This window comes from Schistocerca americana, chromosome 9, assembly GCF_021461395.2.
Source record: "Schistocerca americana isolate TAMUIC-IGC-003095 chromosome 9, iqSchAmer2.1, whole genome shotgun sequence".
NCBI lineage: Eukaryota > Metazoa > Arthropoda > Insecta > Orthoptera > Acrididae > Schistocerca > Schistocerca americana.
In genome coordinates, this window is record NC_060127.1 from 56,065,560 (window position 1) to 56,092,906 (window position 27,347).

Here is a 27,347-nt window from a genome sequence, read left to right on the forward strand (position 1 = left end):
TGACCCAATTTCATTGTGGATTTGAGGACGTCCACAAGTTCTGTCCAGTTTGTGGTGTTTGTCTGACTAATTTCCTGTAAGATGTTTTCCTTGTTGAGTTTTATGTACTCGGGGTCTGGTCTCAGCACTTTGTTTAGTTTTGGTTTTTTTCTATTGGGTTGTAATCTGGCCTTTATCTGTAGAAGATGGTGGTCTGAGTCAAAAAATCCTCTTCTCGTTTTCACATTCAGAATTTCTGCTGTGTTACTCTTGGAGATGGCCACATGGTCTATCTGGAATTCACCCAACATTGTGTTGGGCGACTTCCAAGTATACAGTTTCTTGTTGGGTTTTTTGAATTGTGTTGACATAATTACGAGGCCGAAATTTTCGCAAAAGCTTATCAATCTTTCCCCATTCTTGTTAGTTCTCTTGTGAGCTGTATGGATTCCGGTGATTTTCCTGTATTTTTTCTCTTTACCTAATTGTGCGTTAAAGTCGCCTAACAAGATTATTACATGGTGTTTGGCAATTTTGTTTGTCGTCTCTTCAAGGTCATTCCAGAAGTCATCCACTTTCTGGCAGTTCTTCTTGTTATAGTTATTTGTGGGTGCGTGTGCGTTGATCAAGGTATATGCTTTGTTGGCCGATTTGACGGAGAGCGTTGATATACGTTCTGAGGCAGACTGGAAGTCAATGACAGAGTCACTGATAGATTTGTGGACTGCAAATGCTGTGCCAAACTGTTTGAGTCCTTTCTCATTAGTTTTAACTGCTGGTTTTCCTTTGTAGATCCTGTAGTTGTCTGTATCAAAATGGGTTTCGTCCGTAAATCGTGTTTCCTGGATTGCAAGGATTTTGATCTGGAATTTTTGCAGCACGTCTGTAAGTTGTTTGATCTTGCCCAGTTTGAAAAGAGTATTAGTATTAAGTGTACCGATGAAGTGTCTTTGTTTTGTGTGTAATAATTTGGACGTCGTCTGGTTCTCAACCTTAGGCGTAACATGATGCTCCTGGTCCCCCGGAATCCGATGACCAGGTAAAGCCAGCCTTGCGACTGGTGCCCGGGGTAGTGGATTCATTCCTTGTGTTATCATCATGTTGGGTTTTCAAGTTGAAAACTAACTTGGTGGTGGTCCTTCCGAGGGAAGATCACGAGGAATACGACTTGATTGTTGAGATCAAGAAGGTTGCTGCAGCCGCACCATCTAGGCGAACAGACGCTGACCCCTAACCGCTGGATACCAGGCAGACGTTAGTGGATTTCGGTTGATAGTTTTGGTCCACCCCGGGTATTTTATTTCCCCGGTACCCTCCATATCTGGAGAGCATTCCCCTATCCGCCACCTGGGGAGGCGCCCGATGGGAGACTATCAACTCCACTGTCTCTTATTGTTATTATTATTTTTATTATTGTTGTTGTAAATTATCCTTGTACTCATATTTTAAGTCAGAAGAAAATAAAATATCAAAAGTTCCAATTGTTTATTCATATAAATAAGTTATTGTTAAAACTGTAAAATGATAACTAATGGGAAGAAAATATGCAATAGTAATGGGTTGTTCATTAAATGTTTAGATCATGTACCATAATAAATTATAACCAGACTTAGGGAATTGCATTTGAACATTCATTACATGTGTATTTTGTAAATATTTTACTGAAAATTTAATAATTATTTTCATTTATATTGTTTTGTTTCCACAGTGACTCTTCTTATGAATTTCCCAATTCATATTCGATAGATACTAGTGATTATTCGGATGGTCTGAAGCCAATGAAGCCATTTGGTATGGACCTGGATGTGACCAGTAACAGGAGTAGCATTATTTCTCAGGTAGGTTGGCTATTGCTGAATCAAAATCGTGGTCTTAATGTGTGTTACAACATTGCAAGGAGACAGATTGGTTGGCCAGTGTTACCTTCAGGAGGCAAAATTCAAACTACTGCCAATAAAGATTTAAAAGCAGAAAAAAATCTATTCCTAGTGTTTGCAAGTATTTGCTCTTTCCTCAGGGATGAATGAATAAATGACTGAGAAAGGTTGAAAAGGAGGGGAATGTTAGCTGCTGTCACCAAGCAACACTGTTGGCACACTGGACTCACATTCAAGAGGAGGATGGTTTAGATCTGTGTCCAACCATCCAGATTTAGGTTTTCTGTGATTTACCTAAATGGTTCCACACAAGTGCTGAGATGGTTCCTTTGAAAGGACATGGCCAATTTACTTCCCCATTGTTGGAACAATCTAAGCTTGAGCTCCATCTCAAATGGTCTCAATGTCAATGGGATATTAAGCACTAACCTTCCTTCATCCTCCCTCCCTTCCTCTCTAATGTCTCTCCATTCATGTTTATTTCTTCTCACCCTTCTTAAATTTGGGCCAGCGAGTCTGTCTCCTGGTAAGCTTAGTTTTCTCAAGTGGTTTTTTTTTTTTTTTTTTTTTTTTTTTTTTTTTTTTTTTTTTTTTTTTTTTTAGATTATCATCATAAGGTTTCAGGCCTACGAGTCACCATGTTAAGATGTAAAGGACACATATGTGTCAAGAATTGCAATGTTCTGCTGGTTCTTTACTGTGATATCTGGTGGTAAAGTAAAGTCTGATCGAGGACCAACACTCCCTGTTATTTAATCTTGTTTACCTCTGTATTTCAGCACTTTTGCCAAAATTTTCTGATCAAACTTCTTTTCTCAAAGTGCTGTAGCAGTTAAGAGTACAAGTCCAACATCCAACTCTTGAAATAAAGGCAACACTTCTCATTAACAACATCTTGAATATTGCACTCCATTTACAATAACTGTGCATTACAAAAGTGTTTCATTTTGCAGAACATCACAAAGACATTGATGAGGACAAAGTCCAAAATCATTCTGTCTTTATTAACAGATGTAAGTTGAATATATCTATATAACAAGTTTTCTCTTGTCAATGTGAAATCATAGACATTGTCAGGGTCATTCTTCCTCTACGGCCTGCACCATATCGCCAAGGCAAGAACCAATGACATGGAATAAACCACTTAAGCCTTGGGGTACTGTGAATGTGGTATGACTTTTATTGTCATCCCAGCTTGCAGATATGCTGTGTCCATCTATAGATTGTCTAATACATTACAAATATAAACATTTTATAGTGAGAGTCATCATTCATATTTTATATGTTTGAAAAATGCTAGTGCAACACATCATCAGCAAAGTGATATGTTACACTGCAGAATATAAGGCATATATTACATGAGTACAGTGCCTGAAGGCTAGAAAATCTACAAAGAATGAGAATGTATCACAAATCATTTTTCACTAGAACTATTTATAGCTGTAAAATCAATTTAGATAACTATGCATCACACAAGAAAGTCACTTAATCAATACCTAAATAATGGAAGTAATGAAGGTAAACACTGACTATATAGCTGAGGCACTGAGTGCTCAAGAAGCGCATAAACAAGGCCAAAGTTTACAGAATGAATTTTCTCTCTCCAGCAGTGTGTTCACTCATTTGAAACTTTCTGGCAGATTAAAACCATGTGCCAGACTGGGACTTGAACATGGCCTTTTGTGGACAAGTACTCTGCTGACCAAATTACATGAGCATGACTCAGGACCTGCCATTGCAGTTTTACTTCCACCAGAGTGCTCTGCCAACTGAACTGACTGAGTGCATCAAATGTGAAGCTGCAATGGCAGGTTGTGAGTCGTGCTCAGATAGCCAGCCAGTAGAGCACCTGCCTTCAAAAGCAAAAGTACCAGATTCAAGTCCTGTTCAGGTACACAGTTTCAATCTGCTGGAAACTTTTCAATATTGGAATTGTTGTTAAACATTTGACAAAATCTTTGCTCAGAACTAACAAACAATTAAACACACACACACAAAGCTCTACATTGTCTGAGCTTCATAAAAGGAAGGAGAGGTTGGAGGGAAGGGAGATAACAGCTGGGAGGGAGCAGCAGCAAAGAAACATGACACTGGAGAGCATGTGGTATACAATTAAGTAGAGGAGCATTTTGGGCGGAGGAGCTAAAACACAGGAAGATGGAGATTATGGAGTGGAAAGTGTGAATTTAAATTAATGAACTGGAGTGGGAGCAGATGTTGAGGCCATAAGGATTGCAATATCAAAGGGTACTTTGTGGGCACAATTCTCATCTATGTGGTTCAGAGAATTTGGTATTGGAGAGAGGATCCAGATGGCACATTGCGCTCAGCAGGTCCAGGTGATTCAAAAAGAAGGAACTGATTTCAGTTGTTTATTACATACAAAGAAACACACTGTGCATGCCACTGGACAGAGGAAGGTTCAAAGTTTTGACACAGCTGTTCTATTGTTTATTTGTAGCAAAATGATAAATCCACCACAATGGAAATCATTTTGAGTGTTGGAATTTGCACAGAGTCAATTTATTCTTCAAGGGCAACTTGCGTTCCACTGTCAATTCAGGAAGAACCCACCTCTGGACAAGCATAGTTATGACTGGCATACAAAATTCTTGGAAGTCAGTTATTTATGCAAAGGGAAGAGCATTGGTCTGCCACATACATTTGATGAAAACTTCGAATGTATCCAAGATGTGTTTACATGGAGCCCCCGGAAGTCCCCAGGATTGGCAGGCCAGAAACTTCATCTTCCTCAAACAATGGCATGGTCTGTTCTGAAACTATGCCTGCATATGATGCCTTACAAGTTACATTTACCACAGCAATTGCATCCCAGTGACCATAACAGCAGGTACAAATTTTTCACTTCAGTTCTCTTGTATATGGCAGAGGACACCTTTTCTGAATGATTCATCTTTGTGGATAATTGACATTTTATCTATCAGGTAAAGTAAACTGCCATAATGTAAGAATTTTAGAATCACAAAATCCTGGCGTCACTGATAAACATGAAAGAAACTCACCAAAACTGAACGAGTTTTGTACCATTTCTGTTCACAAAGTTTATGGATCTTTCTCTTCTGCAGAGGTAACTGTGACAGGATGTCATACCTCAACATGCTGCAAAATTGGTTGTTTTCTCAACTTCATGAAGATTGCAATCATTTTATTTTTATGCATGATGGCACCCCACCTCCTTTCACCTCGAGGTGCAGCATTATCTTAACACCACCGCCCCACGACATCATATTGGAAGAAGTGAACAACAAGACCTTGTTCATTGTTTTTGGCATCCAAGGCCATCAGACCTCGTGACTCGCAGTTTTTTCTGTGGAGTTACAAAAGACAGAGTCTTTGCCCCACATATGGCAGCTACTCTTCAGGAGCTGAGAAATCGAATTGTTGAAGCCATTGATTAATATGTGTAAGTTATGAACTAATGTTTTTATGTTTCTCAAACAGTACTTGGTGCTCCTGTAGAATGTGAGGTATAGTGTCTGTATGAACAGAAAACTTTGAGCCTTCCTCTATCCAGAGACATGAACAATGTGTTTCTATGCTCCATAGTTTGTAATAAACAAGATAAATCTGACAATGAAAAATCCAGCATGGAATGTATCCAAATACCTCTCGTCTCCCCTGTGTCTAACCTGCAGCACTTCACTGTTTGCCACCCCTACCCTACTATACTATCCCTCCCCCTCCCTGCCCCAACCTTCTCCTTACCCCCCCCCCGAGTTACCACTCCCATCATGCACTGGTGCTGCTGCTCGCAGTGTGGTCTCAGTTGGCTGTGACAATAGTCGTGTGTGTGAATTGTGTTTGCGAGAGAGTGTGTCTCTACATCTGCCATCTATTTTTGACAAAGGCCTTACTGGCCAAAAGTTTAATTTGTGACACTCTTTTCATTATGCCTATCTATGAGTCAGAATCTCTGTTACAAGATTAATCTGTTCATTCATTTTGAGTCACCCTGTATTTTCTGCCACTGGGTTTCATTCATACATTCATTTACACATTGTGTTCTGTCAATTCCATCATGAAGGAGAGTCTTCAGGAATGAGACAAGTTATACTTTAGTGCCTGAAGTGGCCACTGTTGGCTGCTTGCGTTCAGCAAACTAACAACAAATTATGATTAGTGCTAAGGTATTCAAACTGATAATCATGGTAAGTATTCCTAGATTATCTACTGATCTGATGAAATTACCTTTTCCGTGACACTTATGAGTCTCAACTTTATCTTTGATAATGACAGAAGCTGAAGAAATGAATTAAAATTTGTGGGACAGCTGTAACTTGAATCCAGGTCTCCTGCTTACTGGGCAGAGGTGCTAACCATTATATCACCATAGGAGTATGGCTGGCACAGCTCCATGGACTACCATAGTCCAGTGCTCTTCCTAACACAAACTTCAGTTCATCCCTTCAACCCTTTTTTATCCCTCTTAAATAGTCGACATTGCAGAGGCTCTCTGGTAATGGACTAACATCCCAACTTTCTATATGACTGGGTGATCCAGCCTGTACCTCAGGCAATGCTGATGATTTAAGAAGGGGAAAAAGGGCTGAAGGCATGAATTGAAGTTTACTGGTATACATAATTAGTGTTAACATTAATGAGGACATTATTTTCTAGTCCTGTTCATGCCGCTACACTTCAAAACTAATTATTGCTTTATTATTCTTCTCCTTATTCTCCTCCTTCTTCTCTCTCTCTCTCTCTGTCTCTCTCTCTCTCTCTCTCTCCTCTCTCTCTCTCTCTGAAAAGATCAAATATTTTTTTGGCTACTCACTGAACTCCTCTTTTAAGTCACTGACAGCTTTAATAATGGATAATTTCCTCCTCTGGTGTCATAGATAGCCATTCTTCTCAAAATGAGATGGTTTATTTGTGACAAATTTCATTAGTGAATATACACATTGTGATGGTGCAGTTAAAATGCCAAATTTCTTAAATTTCTTGAAGAGGTAACTACACGATGACCACAAGTCAGCAACACTTATTATTCTCACTGATCACTTTTGTGCAGTGAATACTGTGTTTGTAAGTATTGAATTACCCCAGAAGATTATTCCACAGGCCATTATTGAGTGTGAATATGCAAAATATGTCAGCAGATTGATTCATTTGTTTTCAAGACAAGCAATTTTGTGAAAAGCAAAAGTAGCTTAAATTAATTGTTTGAGAAGCTCAGTAATATGCATCTTCTAGTTGATGGACACATTTGGGGTCACTGTGGGAATGTCTACATCACTGGAATATCTGTGATTGCTGTGAATCAGTTCCTCAGTTGCCTAGTCATTGCAACTGCAGTCAGTGTCAATGGCCTTCCTTCCCAATCAGCATCACCTACCTCTGTGTGGCTTCAACCCAATTGTTGGCACCATTTCACTATGGTTAGACATGAAATTGGATTTGGTCCATATGCTGTAAGAATTTTATGATGAATTTGTGTGCAACTTAGAGTTTTGTGCCCCACATCCTTCAGCTTTGAAGTATGTTTCAAGTTTCCACGCCACATCACTCCCACACTGTGATGCATCTGTTATCTGCACAACAGTGGAACTTTGTCTGCAGCAAACATGGGACATGTATTCTCTTAGAATAATGTGCCATTCTTGTTGCATTGTGCAATGGTCTTAGTGTGGGATGGCATTTGTAACTTACTTTTTGAAGTCCTGTCATATTTGCATATCAGCAAACATAATGGTTTTTGAAAAGTCCTCCAATGTCCCAGATAAATCAAATCTGCTCTCAGATACAGTTTGGTGATTGCCATTCATTGGGGTGGACACCTGCTCAGTGGTCATGCCAACATGAAAGACTGTGCAGAAGGTACAGCACAGCTGGCATACGACACAACTGCTTCACAGTTGGCCTTGCCTTTGGTAGAGCAGGATATGTCCAAATGCAACTGGAATAAGGTGTGCCAGGTGTGTAAATAGGCCAGATCTCACACATGGGATGTGATCCATGTGGTAACAGGTTACCAATGGGTGTGGTACAAAGATGAGCCATGTAATCAGTATCCCAAGTGGAAGAGCTGAAGAGCTCATCAGAAAACACTTCAACAAGGACCATCAAAGTTTCTCCTGCATTACATTTCATTTTTTCTCTTTTTTCTTTTTTTCCAGCTAATGCAGAGAAATATAAACTCAAACAAAAATTTTTCAGAAATTGTGTGCTGTTCATTCTGCAGATGACTTTCTGAATCAGGTATCAAGTAAAGCACCCAAGAGCTTGCTGGTCATTTCATCTGTTCAAACATTGGGTCCATAACCTGTGTGTAATATGAAATTTTCTGAGTGGTAAAAACATAAAGGATCTAATTGTGGCTTAGAAACAACTCTAAAATATTTTTAAGAGCAGTTATCTCTAAGCTGCATGAATTCCATGAAAAAATCCACATTAAAAGTCATTAAAGAAACAAAAACCGGCATGATGTAACGTCCTGCTCATTCTTTGCTGTAATAAAGTATTAATGTGAAAGCTTTTCTTATTCCAGAATAAACAGATATTTATAGATTGAATGAAATCTCATGTGAGATTGAGAAATACAGTTCTCACTTTCTCCCTCCCTCCCTCACTACCTCCCTCCTACCCCCCCTCCCCCCCCCCCCCCCTTGTATTGTTGATTTAGGCATAAAATTAAAATTAATGGTGTGTTTTCAAATATTCAGTGAAGATGTCAGTTCCATTTTGCTGCATGATGTCTTGATGATCAATCCAGTTTTCCTCAGGTGCTGTGCGTACTCACTGCCTAGACGCCAATCACACTCTGAGGTATTTTAGCATTATGTGGCCATTAATAGCAGAGCTCAAATGCTGATCTCCAGCACTGTAATTCCAACAAATGCACATTTTTCTCATTTTTTTCCAATTCTGATGGATGAGAGTAATAAAATGAGAGCCACATCCCAAGTCTTGATTAAATTCAAACATCAATTTCTGTTTATTAGGTTTTGCGGCATATTCACTTCTACAGACTCCTAAATACACAGTCCCATAAATTTGATGTTTACACCATGATATGGTCTCATCAATAGCTGATTTCATTTGTTTATTCTGGGTTGGTGCTGCTATTCCATGTACTTCTCTTCGACACAGAGATGTTCAACACATAATAAACTGGGATGGAAGTTTCAAGGCCTGGGATCAGGCATGCAGTTTATTAAAATCTCATTTTTCAGTGTTTGAAAAGAAAGTGTGTTTCATTTCTGGGAATAGCAATATGGGCTCCAAAATACAAATAAGCATCAAAGATCCCAGGAGGTGCGAAGAATTAACCTCAGCTATAAACAGCAGCGCAGTGCTAATAATACTGGATTTTTCAAAATGAATATTCAGGCTTTGTAGCAGTTATTGCATTCAACTTGACATCATAATTAATACACCAAATGAAACAGTAACTTGAACAGATTTGTTTGCAAAACTGTTTCAAGCTATAAAGCCTACAGACTATGATTTATGTGCCAACTTTTCAAACTAAATGTTACTGCATAACAATGAAGATTTTCTGGATCATGTCATTTCCGGTAATGAATTAGCATTTCACCTAAGCAGAAATGTGAATGCACATAATCTGCACATCTGGGGGTCAGACAACCCTCACAAGATGGTACAAATGCAATGAGATGCCCAAAAGTAAATGTTTTCTTTTTTTTCCATCTATATCCTGGTGGAAAGTTTATGGGCCTTTCTTATCTTGATGCACTAGAACTCTGACTCTTTCCTCAGTTAGAAGAAACAAAACCCTAGAACTTTATCTGGCGGAAATATGGGGTGCTTCCTCACTGGTGTAACTCAGTATGTGATTTGTTAAATGACATTGTACCCAAGTGCTGGATTGGCTGCAAGGGTCTGTATGACAGAGCTCATTCAAGGTGTCGTCCCAAGTCACCCAGCCTCATGCCATGTGATAGTTACCTTTGGGGTTTAATAAAGGATCATGTGTATTATTTGCCTCCATTACCAGATGAACTACCCAACTTAAGAAATAGGATTGGAGCAGTTGTTGCAACAGTTAGCCCAGGCTCACTGATGAAGGTTTGACAAGAACTCATCTATCAACTTGATGTGTGCCTTGTGATGAATGGTGCTCACATTCAACACTTACAAGAAAAACTATTTGCCTTGCTCTTTCATTTGATGTATTATTTATAATTGTAAGTTGAATGTAATAAATGCTGAAAACCTTAAGACCATGACATTCATTTTGAAACCCCCATTACCTCATACTCCATTGGAGTACAGACAAGTGAGTGTGCATAATAGTACAACATGCAACAGCTGAAGACTGGATTGACTGTCAAAATATTGACAGAAAAGTGTCAACAACATCTCGGTTAAACACCTGAAAGTACACCATTATCCAGTTACATGGCACATGACAGAAAAACAACTTTATTGCCGAAGTTCATTCTGCAGTACCCCCTTTCCTTCTGTGTACAAATGTGATAAGTATGTAATATGGGTTTGTTGTACTGTTACAATAAAAACATTATTTACTAATTTCAATAATGAAAGAATATTTTGTTCATGAACTGAACTTAAGTAACAAACTACATTGTCTAGCTTCTACTGACTACACTCATTGGTACCTTCAAAAATGTTTTGGCACAGACTGCTTCAATGAAGCATTTTACAAATTATTGTTTTCAAAATGTATTTAATACTATTTTTATTTTATAACAAATAAATTTTAACTAACCATAATTTTGACACCAAAAGTCAAATTCATTAATTTATTTTGCTGTAATTTCTCAAACTAATGTTTCATATGGTACTTAAATATAAGTAACATAAAGTTGACAAATTGATGTTACAAACTATAACAAAAACTTTATCTAAATACCAAAATTGACAATATTTTCTTCTGTCATTTTACTGTGACTGTGACTGGACTCAGAATTCTTGGTAGGTAAAACACACCATGGTATCTCAGATAGAGTATCGTCAACAGATGTAGAAGTAACTTTAGGTGTGCTCCAGCGAAGTGTGGTGGGGCCCTTGCCATTCATTTCATGCATTTATGACCTTTTGGATAATATTAATAGTAACACTGGACTTTCCATAGATGAGCATCACAAAAAAGTAGTGTCCTATGACTGCAATATCAGTGAATCATGGCTGAAATTGGTCAACTCATACAAATATCTGGATGTAACTGTTAATACAAGGAAAATGTAGTTAGTCTACAAAAGAGATTTTTACTGAAAACTGGTGCAGCCCAGTATAGAATATTCTTCAAGTGTGTAGGACCCATATGATTGATTTGATTTGATTTGATTTATTTCGTGTTCCATAGGTCAACTGTGTTGAATACACAAGGACATGGAACGAGTCAGTTTTTTACAAATAGTCTGATAATCTTATAGCATATACAGAAATTTGAGTACATAATTATATAAAAACTTATACAGTAAATTCTTTGGGCAGCAATATAGAAAAAGAAAATACATATTTTCTTAGAATTATTAAAACACTACAGAAAACAGATACGGAGCACACACAGATACAGATCTCAGGTTAAATAAAATTCGTAGTGGCATTATGTCAACTTGTATTATATAATATTAAAATATTACAATTTATTTAGTTAAAAATTCATCTAGACTGTAAAAATCTTTTTCTAGCAGAAATATTTTTAGTGCTTTCTTAAACTCGCTATTGTTATGAATCTTTGTCTTTATTTCGGGAGGAAGAGCATTGAAGAGTTTTGCTCCAGTGTAATGGACACCCTTTTGTGCCAAGCTCAAATTTCTGAGTTCACTGTGTATGTCATTCTTCCTCCGTGTGTTATGCTCATGATAATTACTATTTGGTTGAAATATATCTATATTTTTACAAACAAAACACATGAGAGAAAAAATATATTGGCATGTAGTTGTGTATATTTTAAGATTACAAAAACTATTTCTACAAGAGTCTCTTGGGCGCAATCTACATATAATTCTTAAAGCTCGCTTCTGTGCAATGAACACTTTCCTTGCTAATGGCTGGTTGCCCCAAAAAATAATTCCGTACTCAATGAGACAATGAAAATAGCCATAATAGGCCACTTTTGCAGTGTTAGGTTCAACACATGACATAGAGCTAACATTGAACACTGAATGTATACAGAGAAGGGTAGCACAAATCATCACAGGTTTGTTCTACCTACAGGAAAGTGTCATAAAGTTGCTCAAAGAGCTCTTCTAGCAGATGCTTGAAGATAGACGCACACTGTTCCATGAAAACCTACTTAGAAAGTTTCTAGATCCAACCTTAAGTGACGTATCTACAAATCTATTACACTCCTTTACATATCACCCCATTACTCCCACAGAAATCACAAAGAAAAGATTAGACTACCCATGGTTTATATGCAAATGGAATGTGAAAGCCCTAAAAACTGTTAAAATTGGAAGTACCCTCTACCATGTACTCCACTGTGGTTTGCATAGTATATATGCAATATTTGCACAAACGAATTTGACACCCAGCATGGTGGCTGATGAGAGTGAATATAAATGAGAAATGCCTTTATGGTCACTCCCATCAGCCACCGCACTGAGTGTCAACTTTATTTGTGCATATAGTAGTTGTAGGTAAAGATATCTTTTGAAAATAATTTTCATTTTCTTTCATAAGTAAATCTCATCACCCAAAGTTTTTAAACTTAAAAGATGCATTACATTTAAATTACACAACGCTACTGTTATTAAATAATTCTCATTTTTAAACATTTTATCAGGATATCTGATTTCAAAATCCCTCGTGTATTAACTGATACCTTGAGTGTCACAGTGATTAAGTGTGCAGACTGCACCAGAATAATCAAAACTGGCTCTCAGTGTGAGGAATCTTAGTTATTTTCATTTGAGATGGTGTTATTCTTATTATCAACAGTCTTCTGACCGGTTTATTTATATATAAAAGCTGACTTAGGAATTTTCCCTTGTGTGAGACCACTTGGTCAAGATCATGTGTTGATTTAAAGTTCTCGATTCACATATTTTACCATTCTCATCAATTCTTCTGTGTAATCTTTTGTTGATTGTTTCAATATCCACTAGTCTTGTGATATATTGTGAAATTTCAAACACTTGCAACTGCCATGATAAATGGTACTGTTATCATATATTGTAGGCTTAAACTAAATTGTGCTCTTTTAAAATTTTTGAGGACAGCAGGCCTATCCTCATTCAAAACAATCTTTCTCTAATTTCATTGTACAATTATATGAGAAATAGGTTAGTTTCAAAATTTACAGACACTTCCTAAACTATATTTCCGTAAGTCAGCTGTGTGAATGATTTGAAAATGTAATTTAATTCATAGTAAATCAGCATTTGTGGCTCACAGTTCATCCAAAGTATACACTGAATTTTATTATATATCAACACAAATCAATGTGCATTTTTGAGAATTTTTGGAAGCTACCATTGTCCTTTGCATAATCTATAAGCAATTTGTAACAAATCGGCATTTGTGACTTAGTTACTGTAGCAGATTTTGTAACTAACATATTGTGTTACATCTAGTTTTCCCTTAAAGAGGAGTAGTCCTACATATTATCAACATTTGTTGTAAATTAACTCTGTTTTCGAGTTTGCTAAAAGCTATAATTAACATCAAAAGGTTTTAGGAGACTAATAATTTTTACCACAGGTTTTTGTGTTGCCTTAACAGAAATCTCGCTGTTTCTGCTACAGTTCTTAAGGGGAATTAGCAACTTTTTAGCTCAACATATTAAAAGATAATCAGCAGGTTTCATTTAAAGTTATCTGTTCACTGCATTGTAATACTTTATACCAGCCAAAATGCAGCCCCACTGTGAATGCCATTCTCAAACACAGAATGAGTTGGTTGATGTTTGTAAGCAGCTGGAAATCACCTTGACTACAAGCAAACAATTGGCAGCTGCTGCAAATCAGTGTGTTTGATGAGCCTCTGAGAGCCATGTACCTGTGACACCTGAAACCACAGGTACCTGAAGTACTGTTCTCTCCTGTGGATCCTGTCTCCTCTGCAGAAAGTACAGCATCTGTCAATAGCTGCCCACCTGTGTGTGGCATGATGATGGTAGATCTAGGTGTTCTGTACAGGGCGGATGGGGCCAAGAAGGACTCAGGTTGCTGTACCGGTCCCCCCTAACCAATAAGTTTGGGGCGCCAACTGTCACTGAAACTGAAACTGAGGCAGTGGGACTCACTTCACCTGTTTTGGAGAAAACTGTTTTGTCTGGTGTCATGGGGAGGCAAACACAAAATGTAGGGTCTATTGCCGGCCGGAGTGGCCGAGCGGCTCTAGGCGCTACAGTCTGAAGCCGCCCGACTGCTATGGTTGCGGGTTCGAATCCTGCCTCGGGCATGGATGTGTGTGATGTCCTTAGGTTAGTTAGGTTTAAGTAGTTCTATGATCTAGGGGACTGATGACCACAGCAGTTAAGTCCCATAGTGCTCAGAGCCATTTGAACCATTTTTTAGGGTCTATTAATTGTCAGCAGTTCAAACGTATGGTGAATGACAGTACCACTTAGAGAAATGGCAGCAAGGGACAGGAAAGGACACCCAGTGCACTCAATGTGTATGCCTTGGCACCTCATTCAACATGTTGAAGAGGCTATTCCAGTAGCAATTGAGGGAGCAGGGTGCAGCCAACTGCAGATTGTGGTGCATATTGGAACAAATGAAGACTGTTGTCTGGGGTCTGAGGTAATTCTTGAGTCATTCCAGTGGCAGAGAAGGTTGAGAAGACCAGCCTTGTGTGTGGAGTTTCAACAAAGCTCACTATTTGCAGCGTTGTCCTCAGAACTGATCATGGCCCTTTGGTTCTGAATAGAATGGAAGGACTGAACCAGAGACTTCAAAGCTTCTGTGACAAGCTACACTGTGACTTCCTGGACTTGCACCATAGGTTTGGCAACTGTAAGCTCCTCCTAAATAGATCAGGTGTGCACTATGCATCAGAGGCTGCTACTCAGGCAGCTGATTGTGTGTGGGCTGCACACGATGGCTTTTTAGAGTAAATGAGTCCCCATCCAATCCAGATAAGACTGAAAGAGATGCCTCCCACAGGTGAGGTATTAAAATCCTGCCAAAGGATTCACAACAAAGTGCCAGAGTTTGAAGTACTCATGAAAAGCAGTGAAGCTCACAGACTATTAGTTACAGAAAGCTGGTTGAAACCTGAAATTGATAGCTGTGAGATCTTTGTGGAAAACAAGTGTATAACAAAAGGATAGGCAAATTGGAAATGGAGATGGTGTATTTGCTGCACTAGACCAGAAACTCAAATCTACCAAGATAGAAACTGAGGCAGTACGTCAGATAGTTTGGGCATGACTCAGTGTCAGGGGTGGGCATAAAATGGTAACTGGATCCTCCTATCGCTCACCAGACTCATCTCCTGATGTAACCAAAAGCTTCAGAGAAAACCTCAGTTCACTTGAACGTAAGTTCCCCAATCAAAATCTGATCATCAGTGGAGACTTTTGTTAGTGGTGTGCATGATAATACATCCTGTGAACGTTTGCTAAATACCTTCTCTGAAAATACTTAGAACAGATAGTTAGGAACCCTCTCATGATGGAAATATGTTGGATCTAATGGCAACAAATAGGTCTGACATTTTTGAGGATGTCCATATTGAAACTGGTATCAGTGACCAGTCATCTTGAACAGAATGACATTCTCAGTGCCAAGCAGCATAGCTTTTGAAATGTCGATCATGTGAAACCCAACTCACACTTTTCTCAAGTGACATAATGGAAGCTCTGGATCAAGGCACTCTGTTGGATTCAGTATTTCTTGATTTCCAGAAATGTGATCCAAGGTATTTAAACTGGAGAACTTTTCTGAATTTAGAATGCTGATCAATTTCAAAGTAAGGATTTGGGTTTATGACTCAACCTATTTCCATATATTCGGTTTTCTCTTGGTGAATCAAAAGTCCCATTTTGCTGGCACTGTGCCTCAGAGATCTGTACATGTCTTTCAGTTCTTCTTCAGTTTCACTTAGCAACACTATATCATCTGCATAAACAAAGAGTTTTACTTCACTGTGTTCAAATCGGAGACCATTATATAGAAGTAAATTAGTCTCCCAAACCACTTTCTCTAATGCAAGGTTGAAGAGGACACATGAAAAAGCATCTCCCTGTTGTAAGCCTGTTTTAATTGGATTAGGTGGGGGATATGGATCCTCTGAACTTCACTGCTGCCTGGGAGTCATCCATGCACAGTTGTATCATCCTAATGACTTTACTGGGTATACTAAATTCTCATAATGTGTTGTAGAGGTTACTTCCTTGGATGCTGTTGTAGGCTCGCTGGAAGTCAATGAAGAGACAGTGGATGTTTTTGTTAAATTCCCAGTATTTCTCAAAGCTCTGTCATATAGTAAACAAATTATCAGTTGTGGAATGTTTTTTTCGAAATCCAGCCCTGGTAATCTTGAATAATGTTTTCTGCGTAAGGTTTAAGTTTTTCCAGAATGATCATTGAGAGGATTTTGTATGTTATGTTCAGCAAACTGATGCCTCTCTAATTTCCACATTCCATTCTGTTTCCTTTCTTGTGTATTGGACAAATTATTGCAGTTTTCCAATCTTCTGGTAGTGTTTCAGTTTTCTAGATCATTGTGATAAGGTTATAAATTGCTTTGTGTAGTTTGCTTCTGCCCTCTTTTAACATCTCTGCTGATATCTGGTTCTCGCCTGCTGCCTTGTTGTTTGTGAGCTTTTGCACAATCGTCATTATTAATGCTGTCACTCTCAGACATTGTGTAATTGAAAATTATGTGTGGATCAGTGCAATTTAACATTTCTGAGAAGTACTCTTTCCATCTTTCTAGGATATCTTCCAGTTGCATTAGCATATTTTGATTTTTATCTATTAGGAATAGGTTTTCACTTTGATAACCTCTCTTACTTTTCTTTGTGTACTGAAACAACTTCTTTGAGTTTCCATTCCTGCTTTCCACTTCTATAGATTCTAGTACTCCAGTTAGATATTTCCTTTTCTCTGTCTGTAGAACTCTTGCTGTTTCTCTTCTAACCCCCTTGAAGGTCTCTCTCCTGTCCTCACTCTCCTTATTATGCAGACACAGCATCCTGGCTTCTTTCCTCCTTTCTACTGCTCTCTGACACTTTTCGTTGAACCATTTCTGTTTCTTCATTTTCTTTTTCTTGCCCAATGTTTTTTCTGCTGCATCTATTAATGTAGTCTTTATTCTTTCCCAAGCTTTCTAAACACTACTTTCCTCCTCAGCTTCTTGCAATACTGTAAATCGGTTATTTATTTCAGTTGCATAGGCTTCTTTAACAGACAGTGCCTTCAGTCATTCGATGTCTAAATTAGGTTTTGGTATGGCTTTTGGTTGTTGATGCCAAGTCATCTTGATTTCCATTTTTCCTACCACTAGGAAATGATCTGAGCCAATTTCAGCTCCTCTGTACATTCTGACATCTCTTATAAATGAAGTGAAACGTAGATCTGTCATAACATGGTGAATCTGATTTACTGTTTTGCCATCTGGAGAACACCATGTACCTTTGTGTATATCTTTGTGAGGGAACATTGCTGAGCAAATTCTCATATTCTTTGACAGTGCAAAGTCGATCATTTAAATCCATTTTCATTTGTGGTCAAGTGCTTGCTATGTTTTCCTATTGTGGGGATGAACATATCCTCTTTAACTATTTTTCCATTAAGTCCCCTAAGATAATTCTCATATTTCTTGTTGGAATACTTTTGACTACTCTCTCTAATTCTTCATAGTACTCATCTTTCTCATCCTCAGTTGAATCTTCAGTCGGTGCATGGACATTTATGAATTTTATATTGTATCACTGGTGTTTTATGGTTAAGTAAGACATTCTTTTGTTAATGGGATAGAATTCCTTAACCTGATTAACAATCCTGTTCTTAACAGCAAAACCAGTACCAAATTTATGATATGTTTCATCTCCCCCATAAAGAATGACACAATTATCCTCCGTGTGTATCCCTTCTCCAAGCCATCTAACTTCCTGTAGAGCTACAATGTCTGTCTTGTATGTTTTTAGTTCAGATATCAAAGTCGCTGCCGCAGCTGGTTTATTAAGACTATGAACGTTTCATGTCCCAAATGTTAAGCAGTGTTTCTTGTTTCCATCTCATGAATTCCTGTTCCATAGCCTAAGTCCATTTCCTCTGAATCCATTATCTGAGGCAAATCGTTGATGTGAGCCAAAAGGTATAGAATCCCCTGGCCGCATTATGAGCACTGCACAGGTTAAGCTTGGTGATGGGGCTACCACCTCACAGCTTCCAGGCTTGCTGAGTAATATTTTGGATTACCCTTTCCTATGCAGATTGCCTTTCCTGGGCTCTGAGCTCTGCCTGCCCCGTAGAGATGCCTTCCGCCTCTTCTACCATAGAAATGCTAGAAAAACATTCTCTTTCAGCATCCGAGCCCTCGACTTCCTATTCACTGGTTTTGGTCCAACCTGGGTATTTAATTTCCCCAGTACCCACCACATCTGGTGAGCATTCTCCTATCCGCCACCTGGGGAGGCACCCGATGGGGGACCAGCAACCTCTCACACCTATGCTTATTGTCAAAAGTACAGTCATATGTGGTATCAAGTGAAATTTGTGACTGGATTGAGGACTTTTGGTAGTGAGGACACAGCATGTTATTTTGGATGCAGAGTCATCATCAGATGTAGAAGTAACTTTGGGTGTGCCCGAGGGAATTGTGTTGGGATCCTTAATATTCATGTTGTATATTAATGACCTTGCAGACAATATTAATATTAACATCAGGCTTTTTGCAGATGATGCAGTTGTGTATAATCTACATCTACATCTACATGGTTACTCTGCAATTCACACTTAAGTGCCTGGCACAGGGTCCATCGAACCATTTTCATACTACTTCTCTACCATGGTGCGTGGGAAAAAGGAACACCTAAATCTTGTAATGTAGGCTGTCTCCTTAGTGGGTTTGTCACATCTTCTAAGTATTCTGCCAACAAAGCGCAATCTTTCTTTTGCCTTCCCCACAATATTATCTATGTCATCTGTCCAATTTAAGTTGTTTGTAATTGCAATTCCTAGGTATTTAGTCGAATTGACAGCCCTTAGATTTGTGCAATTTATCATATACCCTAAATTTATCGGCTTCGTTTTTGTGCCCATGTAGATGACCTCTCACTTTTCTTAGTTTAGTGCCAATTGCCACTTTGCACACCATACAGAAATTCTCTCTAGAACATGTTGTAATTGGAATTGATCATCTGATGATTTTACTAGATGGTAAATTACAGCATCATCTGCAAACAATCTAAGGAGGCTGCTCAGATTATCACCCAGATCATTTATGTAAATCAGGAACAGCAGAGGGCCTATGACACTACCTTGAGGAATGCCAGATATCACTTCTGTTCTACTGAATGATTTACTGTCTATAACTACAAACTGTGACCTCTCTGAGAGGAAATCATGAATCCAGTCACACAACTGAGATGATACTCCATATGCACGCAATGTGATTAATAGTCACTTGTGAGGAATTGTTTCAAAAGCCTTCTGGAAATCTAGGACTATAGAATTGATATGAGATTCCTTGTCGACAGCACTCATTACTTCATGGGAATAAAGAGCTAGCTGTGTTGCACAAGATTGATATTTTCTGAAGCTGTGTTGGTCATATATCAATAAGTCACTTTCATCTGGTTTATTAAGACTGCAAACGTTCCATGTCTCAAATGTAAAGCTGTGCTTTTGTTTCCATCTCGCAAATTCCTGTTCCATAGCCTATGTCCATTTCCTTTGAATCCATTATCCAGGGCAAAGTACTATCTGAGAGAAGATGCATAAATATTCAGTCAGGTCTTGATAATGTTTCAACTTGGTACAGAGATTGGCAACTTGCTCTAAATGTTCATAAATGTAAAACTGTGCACTTCACAAAATCAAAAATATTAGTATCCTATGACTATCATATCAGTGAGTCACTGTTGGAATCAGCCTACTCATACAGATACCTGGATGTGAAACTTTGTAGGGATATGAAATGGAATGATCACATTGGTTTGTTGATGGGTAAAAGTGGTGGTAGACTTCAGTTTATTGGTAGAATATTGAGGAAGTGCTGTCAGTCTACAAAAGAGATTGTTTACAAATCACTCATACAACTGGTTCTAGAATATTGCTGAAGTGTGTGGTACTCATAACCAGATAGGACTAATGAGGAATATTGAACATATACAGAGAAGGGTCTTATACATATACAGAGAAGGCCTTCTCAAATTAAGGCCTCCATTTGATACCAGTAGATTACTCTTGGCCAGGAATGCCCTCTTTGCCTGTGTTAGTTTGCTTTTTATATCCTCCTCACTCTGTCCATCATATGTAATTTTGTTTCTAATTCTTTGACTTTGTTTTCTTCATGATGACCAATTTTGATATAAGTTTATCACTGTTCCCATTTCTACTACATCTCATTACCTTAGTGCTTTTCCAGTTTATTCTCAATACCTAAACTGTACTCATTAGCCTGTTCATTTCTTCACATTCACTAAGGAGGGCAATGTCATCAGAAATCTTATCATTGATATCCCTTCACCCTAAATTTTAATCCCAGCAAATTTTTCTTTGCTTCTTTGGTGTACAGATTGAACTGTAGGGATGAAAGGCTGCATCCCTGTCATACACCCTTTTTAATCCAAGCATTTTGCTCTTGGTCTTCCATACTCATGGTTACTTGGTTCTTTTACATATTGCATATTACCCACGTTTCCCTATAGCTTGCTCCTCTTTCTCTTAGAATTTCAAATGTTATCTACCATTTTATACCATCAAATTCTTTTTCTAGATTGTCAAATCCTATGAATGAATGTTGATTTTTCTTAACAATAATATCAGAACTGTCTCTCTGATACTGTTACCTTTTCTCAAGCATCTAACAGATCCTCAGTTTCCTTTTCCATTCATTTGTACATTATTCTTGTCAGCAACTTGAATTCATAAACTGTTACGCTAATTGTGCGATGGTTCTCCCACTTGTCTGCCCTTGATGTCTTCACGAAGATGTTTTCCAAAAAGACTGATGATATGTCTGTAAATGCATGTATTTGACACATCAGTTGTAACAATCAGCTGGTTTCCACTTCCTCCAATAATTTCAGAAATTCTGATGGAACATTACCTATCTTTTCTGCCTTATTTGGTCACAAGTCTTCCAGATCTCTTTCAAATTCTTGCTAATACTGGAGCCTCTACATCTTCCATATTGACTCCCATATTTTCTTGTATGATGTCATCAGACAAGTCCACCCTCATAGAGGCCACCAATGTACTCATTCCACCTACTCACTTTTTCCTCAACATTGCATTCTTAACATTGTCATCCTTGCTTTTAATTTCACCAAAGGTTGTTTTGACTTTTCTATTGCTGAATCAATCCCTCCAGTGACTACTTCTTTTTCAGTTTCTTCATATTTTCCTAGAGCCATTTTGCCTTGGCATCCATGCAATTCCTATTAATTTCATTCCTAAGTGGCATATATTACTGTAGTCCTGTATTTACCTCAATACTTTTTATGTGTTCTTCTTCAGTTGAAATATTTCTTCTGTTACCACTGTTGCCACTGCCTACTTTAACTATGTTAGCTTGTCCAACTTTTAGAGGTGGCGATTCCTCTTCACCTGAATAGTCTACTGTCGCATTCAGTATCATACTATCTACAGCCGTAGAGAACTTCAAATGCATATCATGATGTCATATAACAGGTTGGTTATGATTAAACAATCATTACTTGAAATAGTGCAGACGGAAAACTGTTAAACATATGGGTACCCAATTTTATAAGATTGATGTTTGTACTGTATGCTGGAGGATTTGTGTTGTTATAGTGTTAGTGTCATGACTTGCTGTTGTGCTGGTGTAGGCACAGCAATGCAAATTAGAAACACAAGCATCAGTGTGCACTGCTGTTACAGACAGTCAACATCAGTCTTGACAAGATGAGCAGGGCTTTACTGATAAAGGCGTTTTATTGAAACAACAGCAATAGTGCTGCTGCTCTTTACAGGTACCTACATCTACAGTTGCACTAAAGGAATATGGAGAGGTCCTCTTTCCACACCAGGGTTGAAGAACATGATCTGCAAGTTCAAATTAACTGGTGATTCGGAATTGCTCATGGCAGAGGCCATCACTTGCACCTAAAATTGTTGAAACATTTACTGTTACCATGGCTGAGTCTGCTGGACACAATGCAAGATTTTCAAGCAGTGCGTGAGCTGTGTCACGACACCTGAAAAATCCATGACCCACCATTTGAAAAGTGATACGAACAACTGTGAAATGGTATCTGTACAAACTTCCAGGCTATCATGGATGCAGATTCTCATGACATTGAGCAATGTTTGTAACCTAGAGTATAAACATTTAACAGATGTTACACTCTCATATCAAAATTAAAATGTGTTTCCATTTCTTTTGCATGTCCCTACAAACGTTTCCACGAAGTCTCATTGACCTATGATTACTCACTTTTCGTGAGGGCCCTCGCAAGTAGCGAAAGTTTAATTATAATCACCCTGTACTTCAGTGGCCCATTTCTTTCTGCATTGATTCTCCCAGACAAATCTCTCAAACATTAGTCTAGTGTTCATCATTCTTAAATTATGATCAGAGTCTATATTTGACATGTCAAATCAGTAAGCAGGTGTTGTACCAGAATCACTTGACAAAGGCTCTGCACCACCCCTCTCCATCAACTGCTAATAAGTTAGGAGTTGTGGGATGGAGGTCACCTCCACTGCTCACAACCCCCCTTCCTGAGAATTTGTGTGGAATTCTGTGAACAAACTGTACATGAGAAATGGTGCCAGTCACTAATGGAGATGCAGTGATTCTCACTTTCACTATACTTTGATTAAAACAACATTGTGAGTCCAGAACGAGATATTCACTCTGCAGCAGAGTGTGCACTGATATGAAACTTCCTGGTAGATTAATACTGTGTGCCCGAGCAAGACTCAAACTTGGGACCTTGGCCTTTCACGGGCAAGTGCTCTACCATCTGAGCTACCGAAGCACAACTCACGCCCGGTCCTCACAGCTTTACTTCTGCCAGTATCTCGTCTCCTACCTTCCAAACTTTACAGAAGCTCTCGTGCGAACCTTGAAGAACTAGCACTCCTGAAAGAAAGGATACTGCAGAGACATGGCTTAGCCACAGCCTGGGGGATGTTTCCAGATGTTTCCACTCTGCAGCGGAGTGTGCACTGATGTGAAACTTCCTGGCAGATTTCAGGAGTGCTAGTTGTGCAAGGTTCACAGGAGAGCTTCTGTAAAGTTTGGAAGTTAGGAGACGAGATACTGGCAGAAGTGAAGCTGTGAGGACCGGGCATGAGTCGTGCTTTGGTAGCTCAGATGGTAGAGCACTTGCCCACGAAAGGCAAAGGTCCCAAGTTCGAGTCTCAGTCGGGCACACAATTTTAATCTCCCAGGAAGTTTCATATCAGCGCACACTCTGCTGCAGAGTGAATATCTCATTCTGGAAACATCCCCCAGGCTGTGGCTAAGCCAAGTCTCCGCAGTATCCTTTCTTTCAGGAGTGCTAGTTCTGCAAGGTTCGCAGGAGAGCTTCTGTAAAGTTTGGAAGGTAGGAGATGAGATCCTGGCAGAAGTAAAGCTGTGAGGACCGGGCATGAATCGTGCTTCAGTAGCTTAGTTGGTAGAGCACTTGCCCATGCAAGGCAAAGGTCCCGAGTTTGAGCCTCGGTCGGGCACACAGTTTTAATCTGCCAGGAAGTTTCAACATTGTGAGTATCAGATTGCAATGGCAGGTTGCAGTGTTGCCAGCATGCAGGTAGACTTGCTAGATGAGACCCTGCATATATCTACAAATTGACAAAGCAGTGAGCATGTGGCTCTCAAGGAAGACCTTCAATTGTCTGGCAGATGACCCCTACCTCTTGACTCACTGAAATGCCAATCGCAGAATTGCAAAGCTATTTTAATATGATGGCAGGACCTTACAGACTGCTCTGCCCTATTCAATATTTTTTTTGACATTTTCAGCATTTGATGGTCAGTGTCTGGATATCAGTTCCTTAAAGCAGTGTGACGTGAGTATAAAAAAATGGCCTTTCAAGCTTTGAAGATTTTTCTACTGCTGTTAAATATGAAACATATGAGCTGTAGTGACCCAGGATAAGTGGGGCCACTACAGTGTAGAGGTTACGGAGTGGTGGGGTTTTGAGGTAGTGCTACTAGCCAGTGGTGGCTAGGAAAACTCAGTCTTGCACTACAATGATTGAAGCACTGTGATCCCAAGCAAACAGCCTCCCCCACCCCCTCTGTTAGCTGTGGAAGGCTGAGGCAGCATGCTGGATGTGTGATGTCCATGTCTGGCTTAGCTGGCATTATTTACTTCACTCAGCAGTACGTGCCCCAGTTAGCACTGTGCAGCTATGACTGAGCAGTGCAAACATCTGCTCAGATTCTCGTAGAGGTTCCCCGCTACTGGAAGAAAAGCTCACCCCAGTACAGGTGCAACAATCTGCTGCTTTCTGAGATGGGAGTTCAGTTACTGCTGCACGGCCTGGAGACTGGCCCAAGTCCATGGGTGCAGACTTAACCCTGTGAGCTAGTCTGGTGGAGATGGCTGCCCAGACCTGTGTCAGCTGCTCACTGGCCTGTAACCTGGTGGAGAAATGGCCCTGCTGCCATGGAGAGTGCTGCAAGACTGCACAAGAATCAAAGGGTATTGTGGTGGTTAATGGAACATTTTTTGTGCCAATACTTTGCTTCGACACCTTCATAGCCCAATGGTGTGGAAACTCCCCTCAAGCTTGCCCATAGATGCACTGCTTTTCTGTGATGTCACCAGGATTCCACAGCTCAGCCCATATGCCTTGTGGTAGGTAAACAGGCTCATTTATGAAATCAGGTACCAGCACCTACACGCCTGCCTGCTCATCTCACCTACTGCTGCAATGGAGTTGCTTTTCTCGCAGTAACACCCAAAATTAGTGATGGCATTACAGTACTTTGTTAATGATACACACTTTCTTACAATGTTTCATTTCTTTAACATATTTTACATTGATTATGCAGAACTATTTGCACATTCTGCTTCAGTATCTGGGTGGTCAGCATGGCAGATTGCTAACTGAAGGAGCCTGGGATTGATTCCCGGCCAGGCTGGAGAGTTTTCTCAGATCAAGGACTTTATGGTGTGTTATCTTCACATTTTTATCATCATAATTCACATTCCACTATTCAGATCACTGTATGGGCATGTCCCATAAGTCGGTAAATAAGAAAATTACAAAGAAACTATTTGCATCAATTTTTATATTTCAGCTGCACCATTTCCTGAAGTTAACTACTCCCAGATCTTTGGCCGGTGTGTCAGGCATAAAGACCTTGTGCTGAGTGCTGAGCTACAGATGAGCCTGGTAGTGAATTACATATGTTTTGTAGTTAACAGCACTCAAAAATCTTCTAATCTTGAAAGGAGTTTTTTCTATGAAAATTGCATCGCAATGCTGTATGAAGTTGGTGTCTGGGCACTGACCTTCAAATCCTATAAGTATATAGAAAATTGGAGAGGTCAGAACAGCCTGTGGGATTCCCTTGTGAGTTATACACAGTACTAAAGGGAGAGCAGCTTATTTCGAAACTTTGAGCTGATTTTTCACAGGTGCAAGAAGAGTTACCTGCTTTGAGTGTTGTAGTCTGCAGTATTAATGTTAGGTTTAGGCCAAAGATTGGGTTACAGTTGTTGTGTACACTTATGGTATGTGCAAAACATAAAAGTAGCAGGAAGCAAACCCCATGCCACAGATCTCTGCAGCTTGCTCTTCACATGATAATATCTCTAAAAAAGAATCACTAATAGCAATACACGAGTACAATAAGAATCATTTATTAAAAGAATATACATCACAACATTTGTACTCAACTTTTGCTTTGCAAGCAGATGTGCAACTGATGAGCTTAATTTAACCTATCACAGTACATGATTTCTGTCTAATTGAAGTTCAGTCTTTCAACAGGTAAGCACTTTGATTATACTTAAATTATTTTTGACACTCATCATAAACTATCTGACAGCTAGACTGGTCAGCACTGCACATAACGTGTAGGCATCTGTAAAGAACAGAGATGTTGACTGCTGGGTGATAACTGTCTGAGAGCAGATGGATAACTGGAACTTGCCAAGTGCCTGTGTGCTTCACAAAAATAGTGTGCTCAGTGTACAAATGTCATCCAGCTCTCTCTGTTGTGGCAGATGTGACTGTTGGTGGATCAATGGCCTACTTGAACATCTTGTAGTGGAATCACAAAGTAGTTCCTTATACATGCACCATCTAGAGGCTGAAAATACTAATTGTGGTGCTGTCTGAATATAATGCTATGTATTACATTTGTTGGAGATTCAGCAACAGTTGAGCCTTCCAAATCAGTGGATGTACCCAGAAGATATTGCAAGTCTGATTGCTTTAGTCTAGCAATCTGTAATAGCTTCAGTGCTTTGGAGACAGAATAAAATATTAAGACATCTTAAGAAGCTCCAAAGAAGTCTGACAGTACAGGGCATAAGGTACAAGATAAATGTAGGAAGATAAGTTTTAAGAAAACAAAACAGGTCTCAGTAGTCACAGGATGGGGGATGTCAGAACTGGTTCAGAATTCTTTGAGACAAGTTTACTGTGTAACTAGTACTTCTCAGCCAAGTGCAGGGCTTAGTAATGTCAACTGTGACTTTAGTTCTACAGGGAAGGCTCTCAGAAAAGAAGGTCACGTAATAGTAGTAGTAGCACATGAAGGTTACATTTTGGATCATAACCTTAATTATATAATTGAGGATGACATCAGGTGCACTGATGAGAATGCTCTTCACTCTAGTGTGAAGATCAGCTCAGGCTTTGAGTTCTATCATGAGCCTTGGATGAAGCATTCCATGAAGGATGTTAATGTGAGGCTTGCCAAATCACTCATAGGAGAGGAACATTCAGACAAAGGTGTGACTGATGCATGATTCCTCCCTCAGTTCCATCATACATGGCATAGCTTGCATCTCAATGCTTCTGAAAAGAGGTTACTTTCATGGCTAATTAAAAAACGAAAAGGTAAATGGAATAGCAGACTTGTTGTGCAAGTAAGAACATCAAATGCAAATTGTTATAACTGAAGAGATCCATCCTCATGAATACTAATGTAGAACCAATAAAAAGAAAATACTAGAGCCTATAAAATTCAAAAAGTTGACAGTTTACAGACCACCAACAGGAAATACAGCAGCTAGAGAAAGTTTTAATAAGTGTATGCACACTTAACTAGAAAATCATATTTTGTGGAAACTTTAACATTAATTTTCTATCAGATATTACTGACCGAGGACACCTAGAGTTGTTGATGTCCAGCTTTGGATTATTTTCCACAGTACAATTTTGTACTAGGTTAAAGGATGTAGTGCAACAGGTATTGAAAATT

The 27,347-nt window shown here is 39.1% G+C and overlaps 1 protein-coding gene across 1 annotated transcript in view; it reads left to right on the plus strand.

Moving 5' to 3' along the window:
* Positions 1-27,347, plus strand: part of LOC124550625 (serine/arginine repetitive matrix protein 2-like) — a 237,764-nt gene that overhangs the window by 195,366 nt on the left and 15,051 nt on the right. Inside the window, exon 20 of the mRNA XM_047125347.1 lies at positions 1,688-1,817. Coding sequence (XP_046981303.1) covers positions 1,688-1,817 — 130 coding nt within the window. The remainder of the gene's footprint in view (positions 1-1,687; positions 1,818-27,347) is intronic.